The sequence below is a fragment of the Cicer arietinum genome, chromosome 1 (genome assembly GCF_000331145.2).
Source record: "Cicer arietinum cultivar CDC Frontier isolate Library 1 chromosome 1, Cicar.CDCFrontier_v2.0, whole genome shotgun sequence".
In the NCBI taxonomy this organism is placed as follows: Eukaryota; Viridiplantae; Streptophyta; class Magnoliopsida; order Fabales; family Fabaceae; genus Cicer; species Cicer arietinum.
Genome location: NC_021160.2, coordinates 47603861 through 47620731, shown reverse-complemented (window position 1 = coordinate 47620731; position 16871 = coordinate 47603861). Strand labels below are relative to the sequence as shown.

The window sequence follows — 16871 nt, the reverse complement described above, 5'->3', positions numbered from 1 at the left end:
TGTTTACTTTTGACTTTTGCAATGTATTATTAAGCTTTTACTATTCTCTTTAATAAAGGTAGTTGAATTATTAATGCTATTTGAATTATGTAAGGGCATCAATGTAAATTAGTGTAATGACATTATTGTAATCTAAGACCTATCCTTCCATTATAAAAGGAAGTAGTAGTAGTAGTAGTAGTAGGTTTTGTGGGATTGCTTACGATGGTTCAAGTGGTAGTGCGATAGCAGACTCCAAAAATAATTGGTGAATACTCGGTCTCACATGTAGAGGTAACACATGGACCCTGTCAAGTTGGAATGACCAATGTTTCCACAAGATGAGAATATTATAGAATGTTTCTTCATATACAAGGCTCAACACCGTCAAAAGTTGAGCCTAGCAGAATAGCAGAAAAGACTAAGAAAAATGCTCACATTTACTGTTTGATAATGAGTTTTACAAGATTACTCAACCAAGTTCATGTCTAAAAGCTATAACATCTTAATTTCATGCTAGTGAATTTACATCACTGGCACCGCTTCAACAGCAATTCCCACCTTACTATTGGAGACACATCTGAATGTTTGATTGTTAGGCTGCATTATTGATTGAACATAGCATCATTGATTCTGTCTATACCGATATCAGATATGGGATCAATGGGCTTTTCATCACCCTCTGCCGAAAAATCAAGACTCAAGGGATCCCTACTGAATTCATCTGAACAAAGAGATATTGGTATCAGTTACGGAAAAACTTGAACTCAAAAATTCACTACACCCTCATTGACAGCACAAGTTTTTTATGCAGATAAATAAAACCTTCACATGTGCAAGAAGTTTAGGAAGTAATCTAGCAATCAAAATTAACCACGCTCGCATTGCTAAAGAGTTCAGCATCAAACTCACCATAAACTGTGTTTATGGATGCAGGAGAAGGTGTTGACATGAAATTAAGGCCAATGTAGAATGCTAACATTAATGCAATGGTCACCATCACATAAGTTGGTACCACCAAAGCCCAGTATCTGAAAAGCATAAGTTGTTTTCCATCAATTGTCATAAACAGTTGATATCACAATGCAATTCTCAGCTTAAAATCTAGTAAGCAAAAAATGCAAATTCGTAACATTTTTTTTCACACTAGTTGATTGGTTTAGATTTCTTTTCCATATATATCTATTATTAAGCACTCCACCCCAAAAGCCCTTCTTTGTTTGTTTATCAGCTAAATTGAAAAGCTCGCCAGACCTGTTTAATACACCTTAGCTGAGTTTACATTTGTGCAAAACTAAATAAAGTCTCGAGAATTCTTCTCGATTTAGAATTATTTCAAAGTAAACTTCTTGTTTCTGTGCACCCAAAAAACAATTATATACAGTAGTAGATAACATAGATAGTTGCTAAAGCATCAAATGATAACAGGATTTGAGCTTTCTAACCTGCTAGGATAGTAGGAGATGCCAATGGCGTGTAGCCATGTTTCTGGAACATATGCCCATACCAAGAAAATAACTATTCACAAAGGAAAATTAATCAGTAAATAAAAACAAAAAAACACAAATGCCACAAAGGAACATCACAAGAAACCTTAAATACAATTGCTGACACATGGTAAACTAGTAGTTATAGAAGATTATACAAAATACAAAGTTATTTTGATCATGGCAGCGCACAGCCAAAACAACCGAACATTGGAGATGTTAGATAGGACAGGGCTTCATGGTGAATCTCTGGTCCTAGTTTTTTTACTTTAATTCATATTTTTTCAAGTTTGAAGCAAACACAAGAATTTGTGCAATTATATAACACTGGGTATTAAGGAAAAAAAACTGAATCTTCATTCCACAGTCACACATACTGTATTTCAAAACTATGTTTCAAGTATGATTATGAAATGACAACTAACATTATTCTGCTTGACTTCATTAGTGCCATATAGAAAGGTAAACTTCATTATCTTCATTAGTGCCATTAAGATGTAAGCATGTCAGTCTCTTTGGGAGAACTTATGTAAACAGCTTATGACATGTCAATAAGTTGTTTTCAGTTAATTTTCAGAAACTATCAAAGATAGCTTATAACTTATATAAAAACAGTTTAACTTTATTTTACAGTGTGTTATAAAAATAGCTTATATGTAACCGCTTATGCCATAAGCTGATACACAAGTAAAAACCAACTTATAAGGCTAAGCATGAACTATTTTCACAAGTGTATCCAAACACTAATATAAGTGCTCGTGTCATCATGAGATAAACCAAAGAATGTGAAATATTCATAATTAAACACTATTTGACATCAATAAATTAAACAAAAAACAATGTGAAATATTTATAACAATAAAATATTCTCAAACCAAATAAATCACATAATTGTGAAAAGGTGGATTAAGAAAGAAGACCTGTAGTAACGACAGTGGTTATAGATCCAACAAAACCGTAAACTTCAGAAGGCTTAGGGCCATGATCGCCTGAGGCAGAGTTTTTGTCATCGGAATCGAGAAATGATACAGTTGCCCTTCGCTGTCTTGATAGACTCAGTGTTCTTCTTGGACTGTTCACAGAGTGCGGACTTTCCATGTCGCCAATGCGGACTCATCAATGGAGGAAAACAAATCGAAATCGAAATCGAAAAAACCTTACCTTTTTTTCTTACCTATTAAGTATTAACAATGGAGGAAAAGAACTGAAGAAATGAAACGAATGACAAGGTGGATGCGGAAAGGGACGGTGGGCAGTGGCGGAGCTTGACTAAAAAGCTTAGGCTGGCGGACATAAAAATATAATGTATAAATTAAATATATAAATAATATTATGCAGCAAAAAAAAATCACAAACTTATCTAAATCAACCAATTTAGGAAACATAAAACATCTTTTCAGTAAAAATTAAAACTCCAAATCAAACACCTTACATGAAAAAAATTCAAACACTTTATATGGACATAAAATCAAACACCTTATATACAATACAAAAATTCCAAACATAAATCAGCACTAACTTCTAATTGAAACTCCAAATCAAAACTCCAGACTCCACATCAAAGCTCTAAACTCAGCACTAACAAAACTCCAAATCAAAACTAACTAACAAAAATCAGCACTAACAAAATTGAAATCCGAACCTTTTGAACAGAGGAGCGAGGCGGCAGCGGCGAACTAAGGAGCGATCTGGAGTCAGAGAGAGGCGGCCGCGACTAAGCAGATGAGGGAGAGACGAACTCGTGAATCTGGAGGGGGAGAGGAAGGCTGGAATTTGGGGGGCTGCTCCGCCCCTGACAGTGGGGGGAAAGGTTGGTAGCGGTGGAGCTGTGGTTGGCCGCAGACAGCGGAGACACGCATGAGGTAGAACTTTGTATGATTTTATTGTAATTTTCAATTTTAAGTAAGGTTATTTTCGTAATTTCACTTGCGAAAAATATTGTTTTATTTTGCCATAATTAATTGCAGTTATGATCTCATTTTCATCCAATTTGCCAAATTGGTATTCTTATTTAAAAATAACAATTTTGACCCTTCAATATTTTAATTAAAAAATTATAATATAATATATTTTAAACGACATATCATAATACTATTGAATAATTAATATACATGAAATTAAAATAAAATTTATAATTTTAAAATTATTTATTTTTTAATAATTTAATTAATATCTTATAAATAATTAACGTATCTATCTGATTTTACACCACACGATTATATGTAATATCATTCAAAATATGTTCGATAATTATTTTATTTAGTTAAAAAATATGAAAAAATGACTAATTTTATGAATCGGTGAGAATAAAGAGATCAAAACTGCAATTGAAAATTTCATTTTTTATTAGCAAACATACAATCTTTCGTCATTTTAAGTCTATTAATTTGCCTAAAAATAAAATTCTATTTCTTTTTTTTTTATAAATGGAAAAACTAGATACAAAATGACAGAAAGACATCATCACTCTACAATCATCATTAAGAAGTAATAGACTTAGAAGGGAAATAGATAGGTCAACAATATTAAAATCTGCTTTAAGATTAAAGTTAGTCAACTTATTTGCACACTCAATAGTCTCACGAAAGATGTGTTTAACCACACAACTTTATTCCTTGTGATCTACTAGAGAATTGGTTTTCGTGAAGAAGATATCTAAGAAACATATTATTTGTTTCGTTGATTTAATCATGTTGACTATATTAAAAGATTTCGTTTCCACAAAAATAGTAGTCAAACCCAACTTGAAAGTTATTCAAAGACCGTGAACCAACCCTAAGAACTCAGTTGGCACAAAGGTATCTTGACTGAGATTGCAGAAGAAGCCGATAATATAAACTCCTTTATGATCTCTAATAAGCATTCCACAAGCAGCAAGACTTGGTGTTTCGTGATAAGAACTATCAATATTGAGCTTGAATGCATTAACATTAAGAGGATACCATCTAACATTAATCTTCCTCTTACAATCCTCTTTAAAGGAAGAAGGGAAAAGATAAAGACGATGATGAATAGAAGAAAATTGTCTATTAAAATATTTCAAAATTTGCTCATGATCAAATGGTGTTCTTGAGAAAATTAGATGGTTCTTTTTCATCCACAATATTTTTACCATGTTTCCAAACACCAGAGGTCAATGGCCTCTAATCAAACCAACATCAATTAACATAAGATTAAAATCAATCCATTGAGAAAGCTCGAGGTTAAAAAAGGAGCTCTATTGCTCATTCTCCATAGTAGTAAAGTTATTCCAAAGACTATGTGCCACATTACAATCTCTAAGAACACACATAATAGTTATGGAGCTTGTTGTGAGCATCTGATACAGACATCAATATCCGACATATCCCAATAGTTTCTTTCAATATTAATTAGAAGTTGTTTATGTGAAGACTTCCAAAGAAATATACAAATTCTAGAAAGTTTACTCCATTTCCACAATAGGTTCAAATTATGAGACTTAGAAGGAGTACAGTCTTCTCTTGACAAAATTTGATATGTGGATTTGATAATGAAAAAAACACCATTAGAAAATTCTATAATTAAAAAACAAAGTAATAGTTTAAAGACTAAATGGAAGTTTTATTCTTTTTATTATTCTCTTTTTTTTTTAATTTAACTTCATTATTCTCTTTTGATTCAAAGAAAAATGTTTTCTATTATAATTAAACACACTAAATATTATTATTGATTTTAAAATAAAAAAGTCTAATGCTATAAAAGTCTTAATGAATTAAAATTAAATAATTTTTTTTATCTCGATAATATTTATTTAGTCTTTATAAAATGGTTACAATATTCAGTCTTTACAATATCGGTGCAAACAAAATTTTAACTCGGGTTAGAATATCAACATATATTTTTAAATAATTTTGTCAGACATGTTTATATTAGGTTCATATTTTGTTTATTCTTAACTTGAATTTATGATATTTAAATATTTATATTTAATATCAACATATATTTTTAAATAATTTTGTCAGACATGTTTATATTAGGTTCATATTTTGTTTATTCTTAACTTGAATTTATGATATTTAAATATTTATATTTAATATCAACATATATTTTTAAATAATTTTGTCAGACATGTTTATATTAGGTTCATATTTTGTTTATTCTTAACTTGAATTTATGATATTTAAATATTTATATTTAAAAATTTAAAAATTTATATTTAATTCATTATAAGTTAAAAAATTATAAATTTTTATGGAGAAACTTTTTTCAATGTTCTAAACATATTTGTAAAAAATCGTTAAAAAGTTTAAAAGATTAAAGACAATCAAACATGTTTAGTTCTAAAAAAGATTGAAACGGCGTGAAGGAACTAAAAATAAAATTTTATAGAGACTACAAACTTATTTAGACTTAAATATTATTTTATAGATTCAAAAAACATTAATTGTATTTTTAATATATAAGTAATCATTTTATTTTAATTATTTTTTTAATTAATATTATATAATTTAATAACAAAATATAAATGTAAATTTCTTTGTAAGATGCAAATGTAGATCTTGAATTTTTAGTGTGCTTCAGTTTGTTTCCAATTTAGGATTAGGCTTCAAAACGCAAATATCCGACCACTTAGTGAAATGCAAAAAATCTTGATAGGAATATTATACATATGCAAAAAGTGAATTACTAACCGTTCACTTAGTGATAAACCATGTTTATGGCTTAAATTTTTAATGTATAAGTGACTTTTAATCTTTGTTTGTGAATGCATGTCTATATATCATCTTGTTAACATTCCTCTTTATCCATTCTCCTAAGATGCTCGTCTCTTTAATTATTTCATCATGTAGTCTTACCATAGGGTGTCGAAATTGCCCTTGTAAAATCTTGCCATTAACACTAATACAACAATGTATTCCCTCTATTAGTACACCAAACATTTCCTTTATATATATGTGTATTTTTATTTTTGAAGAAATATGTGTAATTTGTAAAGCATATCAAAGATAACTACTATATATATATAATCCAACACATGCAAATAGGAAATCAACACAACCAGAAAACAAGAGGGTTTAAGGATTCGAGGAACCAAATTCAGAAAATTATCAAATACCATACTCTTACAAATACATGTCAATAGTTAATTAAACAGATAATAAACCTTTTATATTAACTTATTTTCATATTTTCTAGCTATATCAATTATTTTGGAATTTTGGCTCCCCATGGTAATAATGTTGAAATACATGTTCAATCCACCCTTATATTAACTTTTAGAGCAAGATCAGAATAATACTGTTCAATCCACCTTTTGATAATCTCAACCTCTTTCTTCCTTTGTTGGATCAACCATTTTGGATCACTTTGACGAGTCTGAAGAATATCTAAGCAATGAGATCCTGAATAATAACATAGTATCATTAGCATGGTTTAAATGCTGATTTAATTTTTTTTTTTTGACAAATATGATTTTTTTTTTTAAAATGATAAAATGGCTACTATAAACATTTTGCGAATTTCTTTTTAACTTTGTGAGATATTTTTTAATGTTACAAAATTATGCTTGACCACCATACACTATAATTGTACTTAGTAATATATTCTTTTTCAAAATAAATATATATATATATATATATATATATATATATATATATTATTATATATAAAGAGATAATTTTTTTTCACTAAATATAAAAGTTCTTATAGTTGTTGCACTATGCCCCATATGTAAAGGATCTAAGTCCAATAACAAAACGTACCATTAGTTGTATAGACGGCAATAAGACTATCTGAAAGATTGCTCAATACCCTGAAATATGTAAAAACCACACAATATTTAATTTTTATATATTTTGTTAAAAATAACATAAGATCAATCTACTTTTTAAAATTTTATGGTGCTTACCCGCCAGTACTATAAGGGTCTTTTAATCCATTTGAAAAAATGATGTTGCTACCAAATTTTTGAAGAACCAGTTTTATATTCTGCCATATAGTATCAACACAAATGGAATTAATTTATTGTTGTTATTTTAATTTTAATTCCCTTACAATTGAAAATATTATTTAAATGCATGTCAATTTTCTCTTATTTGATACTATTTTTGTCTCATATATAAATAAAAATTAGTCAAAAACTATTGATGTATAATTGTATATGATATAAAATGTTGATTAAATACATCAATTTCTTTGACTAATTTTTACTTATATTTAAGATTGTAAAAAAATATTATAATTAAAATATAGAAAATAAATTATTTGGAGAAAACTATGTGAATTAATTAATATTCAAAAGAGTACAAACATGGCCTCCATAATAAGTAGTGACCCAATGAGGGCGAGGTGAGACACCATATTGTTTCTTGCATTCTTCAACATATCTCTTTAAATTGAAAGGATCAGGTTGAAACATGGTATCATTTCCTGTACCAATAGGCATTACCATTTCACTGCACCTCTGAATTATACACAACATGATTCATATTATTTTCAGGTCAACTAAATATATACAAGAAAAAATGGAAATTTAATATGGTTCTGCAGGTCCAATGTTGGACCTCATTATTTATTTTTTTGTAAATTTTAATAACATATTATATTATATTTTGGTTCTTTTCTTTTATTATTTTTGAAAGAGTCTCTTTTTTATCATTATAAAATTTATTTTTAGTAAGGATCAAGCCTTAAACCATTTTATGAAAAGTCTATAGTAGACACACCCCAAGAAATAATATATAAATTTTTAGTGCTACAAGAAATAATATTAAAACTAAAAAATATACTATTAAATAAAATTTAATTCAAAACAATTATTTTAATATTTTTACAATAGCTCCTACACTTAACATGCATATACCGTTTTTCTTTATATATAAAAAAAAAAAAATTTATAATTAGTTGATTTTAATAATATGAGTTGCCAACCATATATTAATAGCAATATATAGGTGGATACCATTAGAGGAGTCTATTTTTATTTTTTTAGTTAGATTTATGTCCTCTTAATTTAATTTTCTTTTAAATAAACTTTTAACTTATAAAAAAATATAAATAAAAATTTAATTTTATCAATGATATAAAAATAATTATACTTAGCGCACTTGTAAAATGAGATTAATTACCTGCCATGACCAACCCTCATATACCTCATCAGATATATTTGAAGGAGCATAATTAATTTTGCATGTACCATTTCCCTCATAAGCCACAAGACCTGAATATATCTTGCTGAGTATATCATTTCCAAAAGAAGCTCCATCAATTCCCCTACATATCTCACTAACTCGAGAACTTGTAGGTCCATTGTATTGAACTGCAGCTGTATACATGCTTTCTAGGTACTCTGATAAATCAGAATATTGCTTTAAGGGTCTGCAAGAAGTGGACAACAACAATAATAAATTTAATTTTATATGATTATTAAATAGTAGGAAAAAAATTTGAAATTAAACAACGCTTGTACCTGCAAGTGTTGAATCTTTCACTAAGAATGGAAAGACCGTCCGATTGAGAAGATATTCTCTCAATTTCAGACCAAGACTTTAAAATTGTTTCGTAACATGTTTCGCTCACTTCCTGCATGTCAATTAGTACATGTTTGAATTGACAGTAAATTTGACAAAAACATAATATGTTATCTAGATTTCTCCATGATTTCAAACATGTTGCATTTAATTAATAGTTAATCATCAAGCTATCTTATAATAATTTTTTTTGATGAAAAAAAATAAACAAGGTAAATTACTTTGAATTCCCTTGAAACAAGATCCATGTAAGCATTGTGTGGTGTAATATTGTCAAAGTAGAGGATTGGTGCTGACGAGGCCAAAGCACCAATGGTCAAGTGAGGATACTTGAGCCTAAACCATGAAGCAAGCACTACATAACAAAGATATATATCATTAACAGCAACATATATAGGATATAAAAATGGACTCACTTAAATAATAGGGTTTTACAAATGTTCTCTTAGCCAACATAAAGGTTTTTTTTTTAAATAAAGACAAAAAATAAATTTAAAAAAAAATAATTTTGTCTTTTCTTGTCTCAAATTTTCGACGCTATCAATTTTTTTTAGTAACGATCTAATTGAAATCAAACTACAATCACAACCACATTTGAAATTACATTTGACCATAATTCTTTGCAATATCAAATATCACAGCGTGACTATTTCCATAATTTAAAACCCTCGCGAAAAACCAATTATTTGAGGATATACTTACTTCCACCATATGATCCTCCAAGCACAATAATGGGAGAGTTATGAGCATGCAATGTCTTCTTTATATGTATGAGAACCGCTGCATAATCCGCAATTGCTTGAGCTGAGTTGAAATATCCAAGAGTACTTGCATTCCTGAATGCTTTTTTCCTTGATCCAAATGGTACTGATTTCCCATAGTACCGATGCTAATGTGAAAATCATATATTATATTATGTCCAAACTCAAATTCAGGGCTGGTATAACATTATACGAGGTCTAAAGTAAACTCTACAATTATATTTTTTATTGTATTTTCTTCTCGAGTTTTTTTAGATGCAAAATTATTTATTAAAATTGACACAATCAATTTCATTTAACATTTAATAAACAACATTTTTTTTTGTTAACATAGTTATTTATAGATTACTGATTTTGGAGAGTCGGAGAGACCTTTTTCTTTTGACCATTCACGATGAGAATTATCAATTGTTTTATTTTTTTATTCAGTTAATATGAGATCATAAACTATTAAATTTATGTAAGATCTTTTTTTCCTTAGATAAAATAATTCTTTTTTGAGTCATAATGCTCTGGCTTAAGTTGTTTGACCTGTGAGTCAACTCTACTCAAATCTAATACTACCAGCTACTTTTAGATTGAAATATAATAGCAATGTATTTATTCTAAATTTTAAATTATATTTATATATAATTTTTTAAATATTACTTTTGCTAAATTATATATCATACTGGAGGAGTATTTGAATTAAAAAATATAATAAGAAAACTAATTTAAACTCCCTTTTTTATTTTTTAGTGTTGTTTTATAAGAAATTTTCTATTCATTTATATTTTTTTCAAAGTGTAAAGTAGTATTAACGGTTGTTTTGTTAAAATTATTCATAATTATTTATTTCAAACACAATAATAAGTAAATCTAGATATTAAATAATTAAGAGTATTATAGTAAAAGTGTAAATTGATAAATGTACGTAAGTCGTAGTTCAACTAATAAAATGTCTATATTGTTAAATTGAAAATTATATCTCAAATTCAAATTCAAAATTTTATAATTATGTGTGTGAGTTTCTTGTATACGTTATTCTACCCAAAAAAATAATAATAGATGAATAATACCTCTATGTAGACTAAGAGAGCTTTAAATGTAGCTGCGTTATCCGTCATGAATCCTATACCGGTGGGGTAAGTATCTATTGAATCTTCTGCACCTAAGTAGGCAAATATTGGGGCACTAGAATTAGCACCACCCCAATATTTAAAATTCATAAAATATCTTTGTTCAAATTTGTGGTAGCTTTCGGGCCTATAATTGAAGTGATCCAAAACTTGTTTGTAGTAAAATGTTTCAACATTTTCTTTTTCAATTGAAACCAACTTTTCAAGATTGTGTAAAGTTGTTTTCCATTTATATAATGGAGTTAACCTTGGTATTTTCAATGAGTGTGTTGGAGTGAGATTAATAGATTGTATGAAAAAGATGAGATGAAGATATGTAAACAAGATGTGGTAGTGAGGTTTCATTTTGCAACCAAGGGAAGATAATATATATTTGAAGTTTTTATAATTTCAAATATGAATGGAAGATGTCCTTATATAATGTGAGGCCTCAGCTAGTGTGATGTGATTTGTAAGGAGAACAATGTGGAAGGAATATTATTTTAAAAATTTGAAAGTGATAAACAAAAATAAATAAATTTAACATTTTATTTATAATAATATATTAATGAATACATGTTGAAATATCAATCAAGATTTGGGAACTAACTTTTGTCAACAAAAAAAGAAAAAAAGATTTAGAAAGTAACTAAAACAAAAAGCCTCTCCCTCAATTTTGTAAAAAAGATACATATGAAAAATGAATTTTAAATCCAATATAAACCAATTTAATTTAATACCGTTTCCGTATCATGACAGGTTAAGAATAATACTATTATTTCATAACCCCAAAATTGTGTTCAATGAAGTAATAACAACAACAAAATGGTCGTTATAATGATTTAGGGGAATAGTGTGAATAGGAAAGCCATTGCAAAATTGAAACTAAAGGTCACCACAATTGGAACTTCGACTTTAATCCATATCTACTTTTCTTATGCTTCACGCATTTGCATAGTTGCTTTAGTAATCATATTCCTTCCCATTTTGTCCAGACAAACGCTCAAAGAAAGTGCCTTGAGTTTCTCCAAATTTTGCTAGAACTCAAAGTAACACTATTTTTTTATTACACATAAAATTAAATACAACATATATGTACACATCTAATTTTAGTCTTTTATTTATTTTTTCTCTATTATTCTTCGTTTTTTTTTACTAAATAACACATGTGGTCTCTTAACTTAATTTCAGTTAACGTTTTAATTCTTTTTTTTTTTTTGTCTTTATTTTAATTTTAAGTGACAATTTGATCTTTTATGTTATAAAATATCAACAATATTATCCTTTTTTTTTTACAAAAATTTAAAAAATTCATCAAATTTTTCACACAAAATCCATAAAATTAATTATATTCTTCAATATAATATAAATTTCATCAAATTCGTAATTCAAATCTTCAAATAAACTCATATTTTTATTCTTTATCTGATATTGTTAGAGATGAAAATATGAATTTATTTAAAGATTAAGTTATGAATTTGATGAAATTTGCATTAATATCTTGATGATGATAATTAATTTTATTAGTTTTGTTTGAAATTTTTGATAAATTTTGAATTTTTGCAAAAAAAAAAAAAGAATAACATTGTTGATATTTTAAAATATAAAAGATCAAATTGTCACTTAAAATTAAAATAAAGGATCAAATCAAAAACAAAATAGATAAATAATTAAAACGTTAACTGAAATAAAATTAAAGGACAAAGGTACTATTTAGCAATTTTTTTTATTCACTTTAGTTTTATTCCTTTAATTTTTTCAAGTAAGATTTTGAATGAGATGTCCATACTTGTTTCTTTAGTTTTTAATATAGCACGTAGAGTTCTTTTTAAAGCTTATTTTATTTTATGTAATAAATTTATCAAGGTGCTGTGCAAATTATAGAGAATGAGTTTTGGGTGCCAATATATTTGGAATGTGAATTCTATCAATATTTTTATACTTTTATTTTTGCTTAAAAAAGATTATCGCAACTAGCACAATATTTTTATAATTTTTTTTTTTCTCTTATGGTGTGATTGTTTGCAGAGAGAAAATGAGAAGAGAGAAATAAGTAAGAGAAAAATATGAAAAGAGAGAAAAAAAAATTGATTTAATGTATTGATTGATATAAGAGAAACATAGAAGAAATAAGAGGAGGAGAAATGTTGATTATTTGTATAATATTAAAATGTCCCTTAATTAAAAAAACTTTTTATCAAATTCAATTCAATTTTATTTACATTTGAATTCATAATTTAACTATTCTATTGAATTGCTTAATTTATCTTTTCAATTAAAATAAATGAGTTTGTTTAAAAATTTAAGTTATGAATTTGATGAAATTTGCATTATATTGAAAATGATAACTAATTTTATGGGTTTTGTTTGAAAATTTTGATGAATTTTTTGAATTTTCGTAAAAAAGAAAAAGAAAACATTGTTGATATTTTAAAACATAAAACATCAAGTTGTCACTTAAAATTAAAATCAATTATCAAATCGAAAGAAAAAAAAAAGATAAAAGACTAAAACGTCAACTAAAATTAAGTTAAGGGACCGTGAATGCTATTTAACCTATATATTATTAGAAAAAATGATATGAAAACAAAATAACATGACAGTCCATAACGAAAACTCCAAAATTTATAGAACACTTATAAAATAATTTATATTTACTTTTTTTGCCGGATCATATGTGCATTGGTCTTTTTTATTTAAGTGATATAATAAAAATATATTTTGTACTTTAGTAATTATTTTGAAAATTATATTGGTCATCAATTGCATTGGTTTCTATTTTACTTTTTATTTAATGAGCTGAGTGTTTTTCAATAATCGAAAGAGTTGGGGCCTCTAGCAAGACATTATACTTTATTTGTGATTTGAGTATTTTTGTAAGATGATCAGACTGTAACGTTTTTCATTTTTTGCCAAACAAAATTTAAGTATTTCAATTTTAAAATGAACACACACAATTGTTAATCTAATTTAGAGATAAACTTCTGCATCTAGGAGACTTAATCTGATTTGAATTATCATTATTATGAAATAAAATGATTACAACTTTTGCAAGTTTTCTTATGCACTGCTTTTGTTAAACTACAATTTGCATTCTATCTATATTCTACATACTCTGTTTTGTCAGCCTTACTTTGGCTTATATACAAGTTGTTTACAATTTTAGAGTAACAAACAAAGGTAATTATAACTAATTAACTGAAAACTAACTACCTAAAACAAATTTCATCTCCAAAGTCTTCTAATTGAGTAACACATATTAAAGTGAGATTATTCATGCTACATAGATTTTGAATGGGTGTATGTTTGGATGGCTAGTAGTGGGTATGACAAAATTAAATTGGCAAAATTATAATTTGTAGAAGCTACAAAGTGTAGCTTTTATCAAAGTGTAGCTTTGTAGAAGCTACAAAGCTACAATGTGATTTTGTTAATCTCACGTTAATTCAAACATACAATGAATTGATTTTGTAAAATTTATTTTGTGTAAAAATGAGTTGAAGAATAAATTTAAAATTCAATTGTAGAGGCAAAAAATTCAAATTAGAATTTATGTTAAAAGTAAAATTAATTTTATTCGAACACATCTAAACATATCAAAATCAATTATATAAATCTAAAGTTAATTTTTTGTAGGTGACTTACCAAAAATAACAAACTTTCTCTTTAAAATTATTCGACCCTCACAAACTCTCTTTCTTCTTCCATTTTCTCTCTTTCTTCTCTCGTTTTTTCCTTTTTTTTCTTATTTAAACCATGTTTTTTATTTTCCTCTACAAAAATAAAACGCACACACACATCTCTAATTCCTCCTTCTTCCTTTTCTTTCCTTATTTGATTTTGGTTAAACATTGTATTAGAGATAAACATTGTGATTTCGGAGGAAGACGAAGAATAATAGGAAAAAAAATCAAATTTTTATTTAAGTAATTTGAACAACCTTATATCCTCTTTAGCAAAATAACTCCTTATTTTTTCTTTCTCCATAATGTTAAGTTTCAAATCTTGTTTGTCATTTATTGACGAGGTTGTTTGTTTGTGTTGTTTACTTTAAGAATATAGTGTTTTTTAGACACTCGTCTTGGAACAACGTGGGATTGTTTTTTTGTGTATTTTGATTTCATCATTTTAGTGCATTGTTTTGTTTAAGCTTGGATCTTTGTTTTTTCTGAGTCTTCACAAGGTAGTCTTATTATTAATAAATTTACTTAAAATTATTGAAAAATAAAATAAAAAACCACATTATTTTCTTAACATAATTTTCTGTCGATAAATTATTCATTAGTTTGTTGAATATTTGTTTGAATTTGTTTTACACGGCTTTTATAGAGACATTTATAAGAATCTTTTAAAATTAAATTTTCTTATATAACAATATTCTTATATAGACGCACTAGTATAGAAAAAAGGAGAGATATACTTTTTCTGTTCGAAAAAACAATCTCTATTATAGTTAATAAATTGTCAATATTTTGGTAAAATAATCGTCCATATTAAGTTAAATGTAAAATAGAAATAAAATTAAAAAATTAATTATATTAGTATCATTCATTTGATATTGATTATCTTGTAATAAATATCAAGCTTATTAAATTTTAAATAAATAATATTAATCACTCGGATCGGACCGGCCGGTTTTGAACCGGATCTATAATTGGTACGATTGAAAGAGAAATAAACCTCAATCCTCAATCTGGATTAAGGATGCCTTGCCACCATGATTATCAATAATTTGTGATAATATTGTTGATAGATATATAGATATAACTTAATAAAATTTATAGTTTTGATAGATAATTTGATAAAAATTATGTTTTATTTTTATTTTTATTTTTATAAATGTCACAAGTTTAAGTCGTACAACTAAGTCATCCAATTTAATATGGTTCAGTCATGCGATTCGATTAATGATTTCGTGATTCGACCAATGACTCTTTATCTTGTGACTTTGGTGAGTCAATATCGGAGCCGATTTTGAAAACATTACATCCTATCATTAATTTGATATAGATTATCTCCTAATAAAGATCAAATTTATTAAATTAAAACAAGTTATATTAGTCAAAATTCAATTTTAAATTTTAAATAAAATTTGACATATGCAATTTTAAGTATATTATATTTAATAGTAAAAATTCAAAAATAACTATATTAAAGATCATTGTATTTATATCTAATAAATTTATTCATAAAAATTCCAAAAAAACTTATCTTGAATCAAATATTAATTATTCTTATCTTTAATACATTTACTATAAAAAAAATTAAATATATTTTTGTTCCATATAAAATCTTGACCTTTTAAGTTTAGTTCCAATTAAAAAAAAAAATATAGTTTTTAGATTTTTTATAAAATTATTTTGCAAACATTTATATTATTTATTTTTAAGGTCATATTTTTGTTACTTTTACATCGAGCTTTTGAAAATTAAAAATTCATATTTAATGCATCATAAATTTAAAAACTCTAATTTTTTGTGTACAAATATTTTATAATATTTTAAACATACTTCCAAAAAACATTTTAAAAAATTAAATATTAAAAAGTAATTATACATAATTCATTTAAAGCATGATATTTAATAGTTAATATAAAAATATTTTATATAGTTACACAAAATATCTTCAATTATAAATAATTCTATTAAAATTCAAAAAAAGATGTTAATCAAAATTCAAAATTATATTATATAGACAAGATACTGAACATTACCAGTAAATTCATACACACAAAATAGAGATCTTGAATATGTCACATTGTCACTTGAGTCACCAAGGAAAATGTCCGGTATAACATTATTAGAATTGTTAAATGAACTAGGTCTTACAAATTGCATATATACAATTGTAAAACTAATTTAATGTATTACATTTAAATCAAATTATTAGTTATATTTTTTTAAATAAAAAGAACCTGAAGTATTAATTGTAGAATGATTTATTGTTTGACACATGACATATGTGATTAACTGCATAAACCTTAATTTTTATAATATAGTAAATAATAAATTCCTTATATTTTTAAAAAACTTTATTTTTAATTGATTAATTCATTAA

General features: G+C 26.3%; 3 protein-coding genes across 4 annotated transcripts; all 3 read right to left on the bottom strand.

Annotated features, from left to right (window-relative positions):
• Positions 1 to 398: 398 nt before the first annotated feature.
• LOC101495271 (phosphatidylinositol N-acetylglucosaminyltransferase subunit P) lies at positions 399 to 3342 on the bottom strand. Its single transcript, XM_004487495.4, has 5 exons — positions 3109 to 3342; positions 2387 to 2749; positions 1425 to 1497; positions 892 to 1010; positions 399 to 703 (listed from the first exon to the last, which is right to left on the bottom strand). Exons 2-5 carry the CDS (start codon positions 2562 to 2564, stop codon positions 585 to 587), a joined length of 489 nt encoding a protein of 162 aa, XP_004487552.1. The 5' UTR covers positions 2565 to 2749; positions 3109 to 3342; the 3' UTR covers positions 399 to 584.
• An 879-nt stretch (positions 3343 to 4221) lies between these two features.
• On the bottom strand, positions 4222 to 4581 carry LOC105852303 (uncharacterized). Its single transcript, XM_012717236.1, has one exon. The coding sequence runs from the start codon at positions 4579 to 4581 to the stop codon at positions 4222 to 4224; it is 360 nt and encodes a 119-aa protein (XP_012572690.1).
• Positions 4582 to 6501: 1920 nt separating this feature from the next.
• LOC101495591 (uncharacterized) lies at positions 6502 to 11238 on the bottom strand. Of its 2 annotated transcripts, XM_004487496.4 has the most exons (9): positions 10776 to 11237; positions 9659 to 9845; positions 9178 to 9311; positions 8896 to 9008; positions 8555 to 8804; positions 7738 to 7890; positions 7336 to 7415; positions 7190 to 7239; positions 6502 to 6829 (listed from the first exon to the last, which is right to left on the bottom strand). In XM_004487496.4, exons 1-9 carry the CDS (start codon positions 11178 to 11180, stop codon positions 6681 to 6683), a joined length of 1521 nt encoding a protein of 506 aa, XP_004487553.1. In that variant the 5' UTR covers positions 11181 to 11237; the 3' UTR covers positions 6502 to 6680. The 2 variants fall into 2 exon arrangements, with proteins under 2 accessions (XP_004487553.1, XP_027189501.1); XM_027333700.2 differs by lacking the exon at positions 7336 to 7415 and having other exon boundaries at positions 6690 to 6829; positions 10776 to 11238.
• Positions 11239 to 16871: the final 5633 nt, after the last annotated feature.

Coding starts and splice junctions, on each gene's coding strand:
- LOC101495271 (XM_004487495.4), bottom strand. CDS start 2,564: ATGGAAAGTCCGCACTCTGTGAACAGTCCAAGAAGAACACTGAGTCTA. Junction 1,498..2,386: donor AACCACTGTCGTTACTACAG/GTCTTCTTTCTT, acceptor CTTTGTGAATAG/TTATTTTCTTGGTATGGGCA. Junction 704..891: donor ATCCATAAACACAGTTTATG/GTGAGTTTGATG, acceptor CTCTTTGTTCAG/ATGAATTCAGTAGGGATCCC.
- LOC101495591 (XM_004487496.4), bottom strand. CDS start 11,180: ATGAAACCTCACTACCACATCTTGTTTACATATCTTCATCTCATCTTT. Junction 9,009..9,177: donor TTGTTTCAAGGGAATTCAAA/GTAATTTACCTT, acceptor ATTGACATGCAG/GAAGTGAGCGAAACATGTTA. Junction 7,416..7,737: donor CTACTTATTATGGAGGCCAT/GTTTGTACTCTT, acceptor ACTATATGGCAG/AATATAAAACTGGTTCTTCA.
- LOC105852303 (XM_012717236.1), bottom strand. CDS start 4,581: ATGGTAAAAATATTGTGGATGAAAAAGAACCATCTAATTTTCTCAAGA.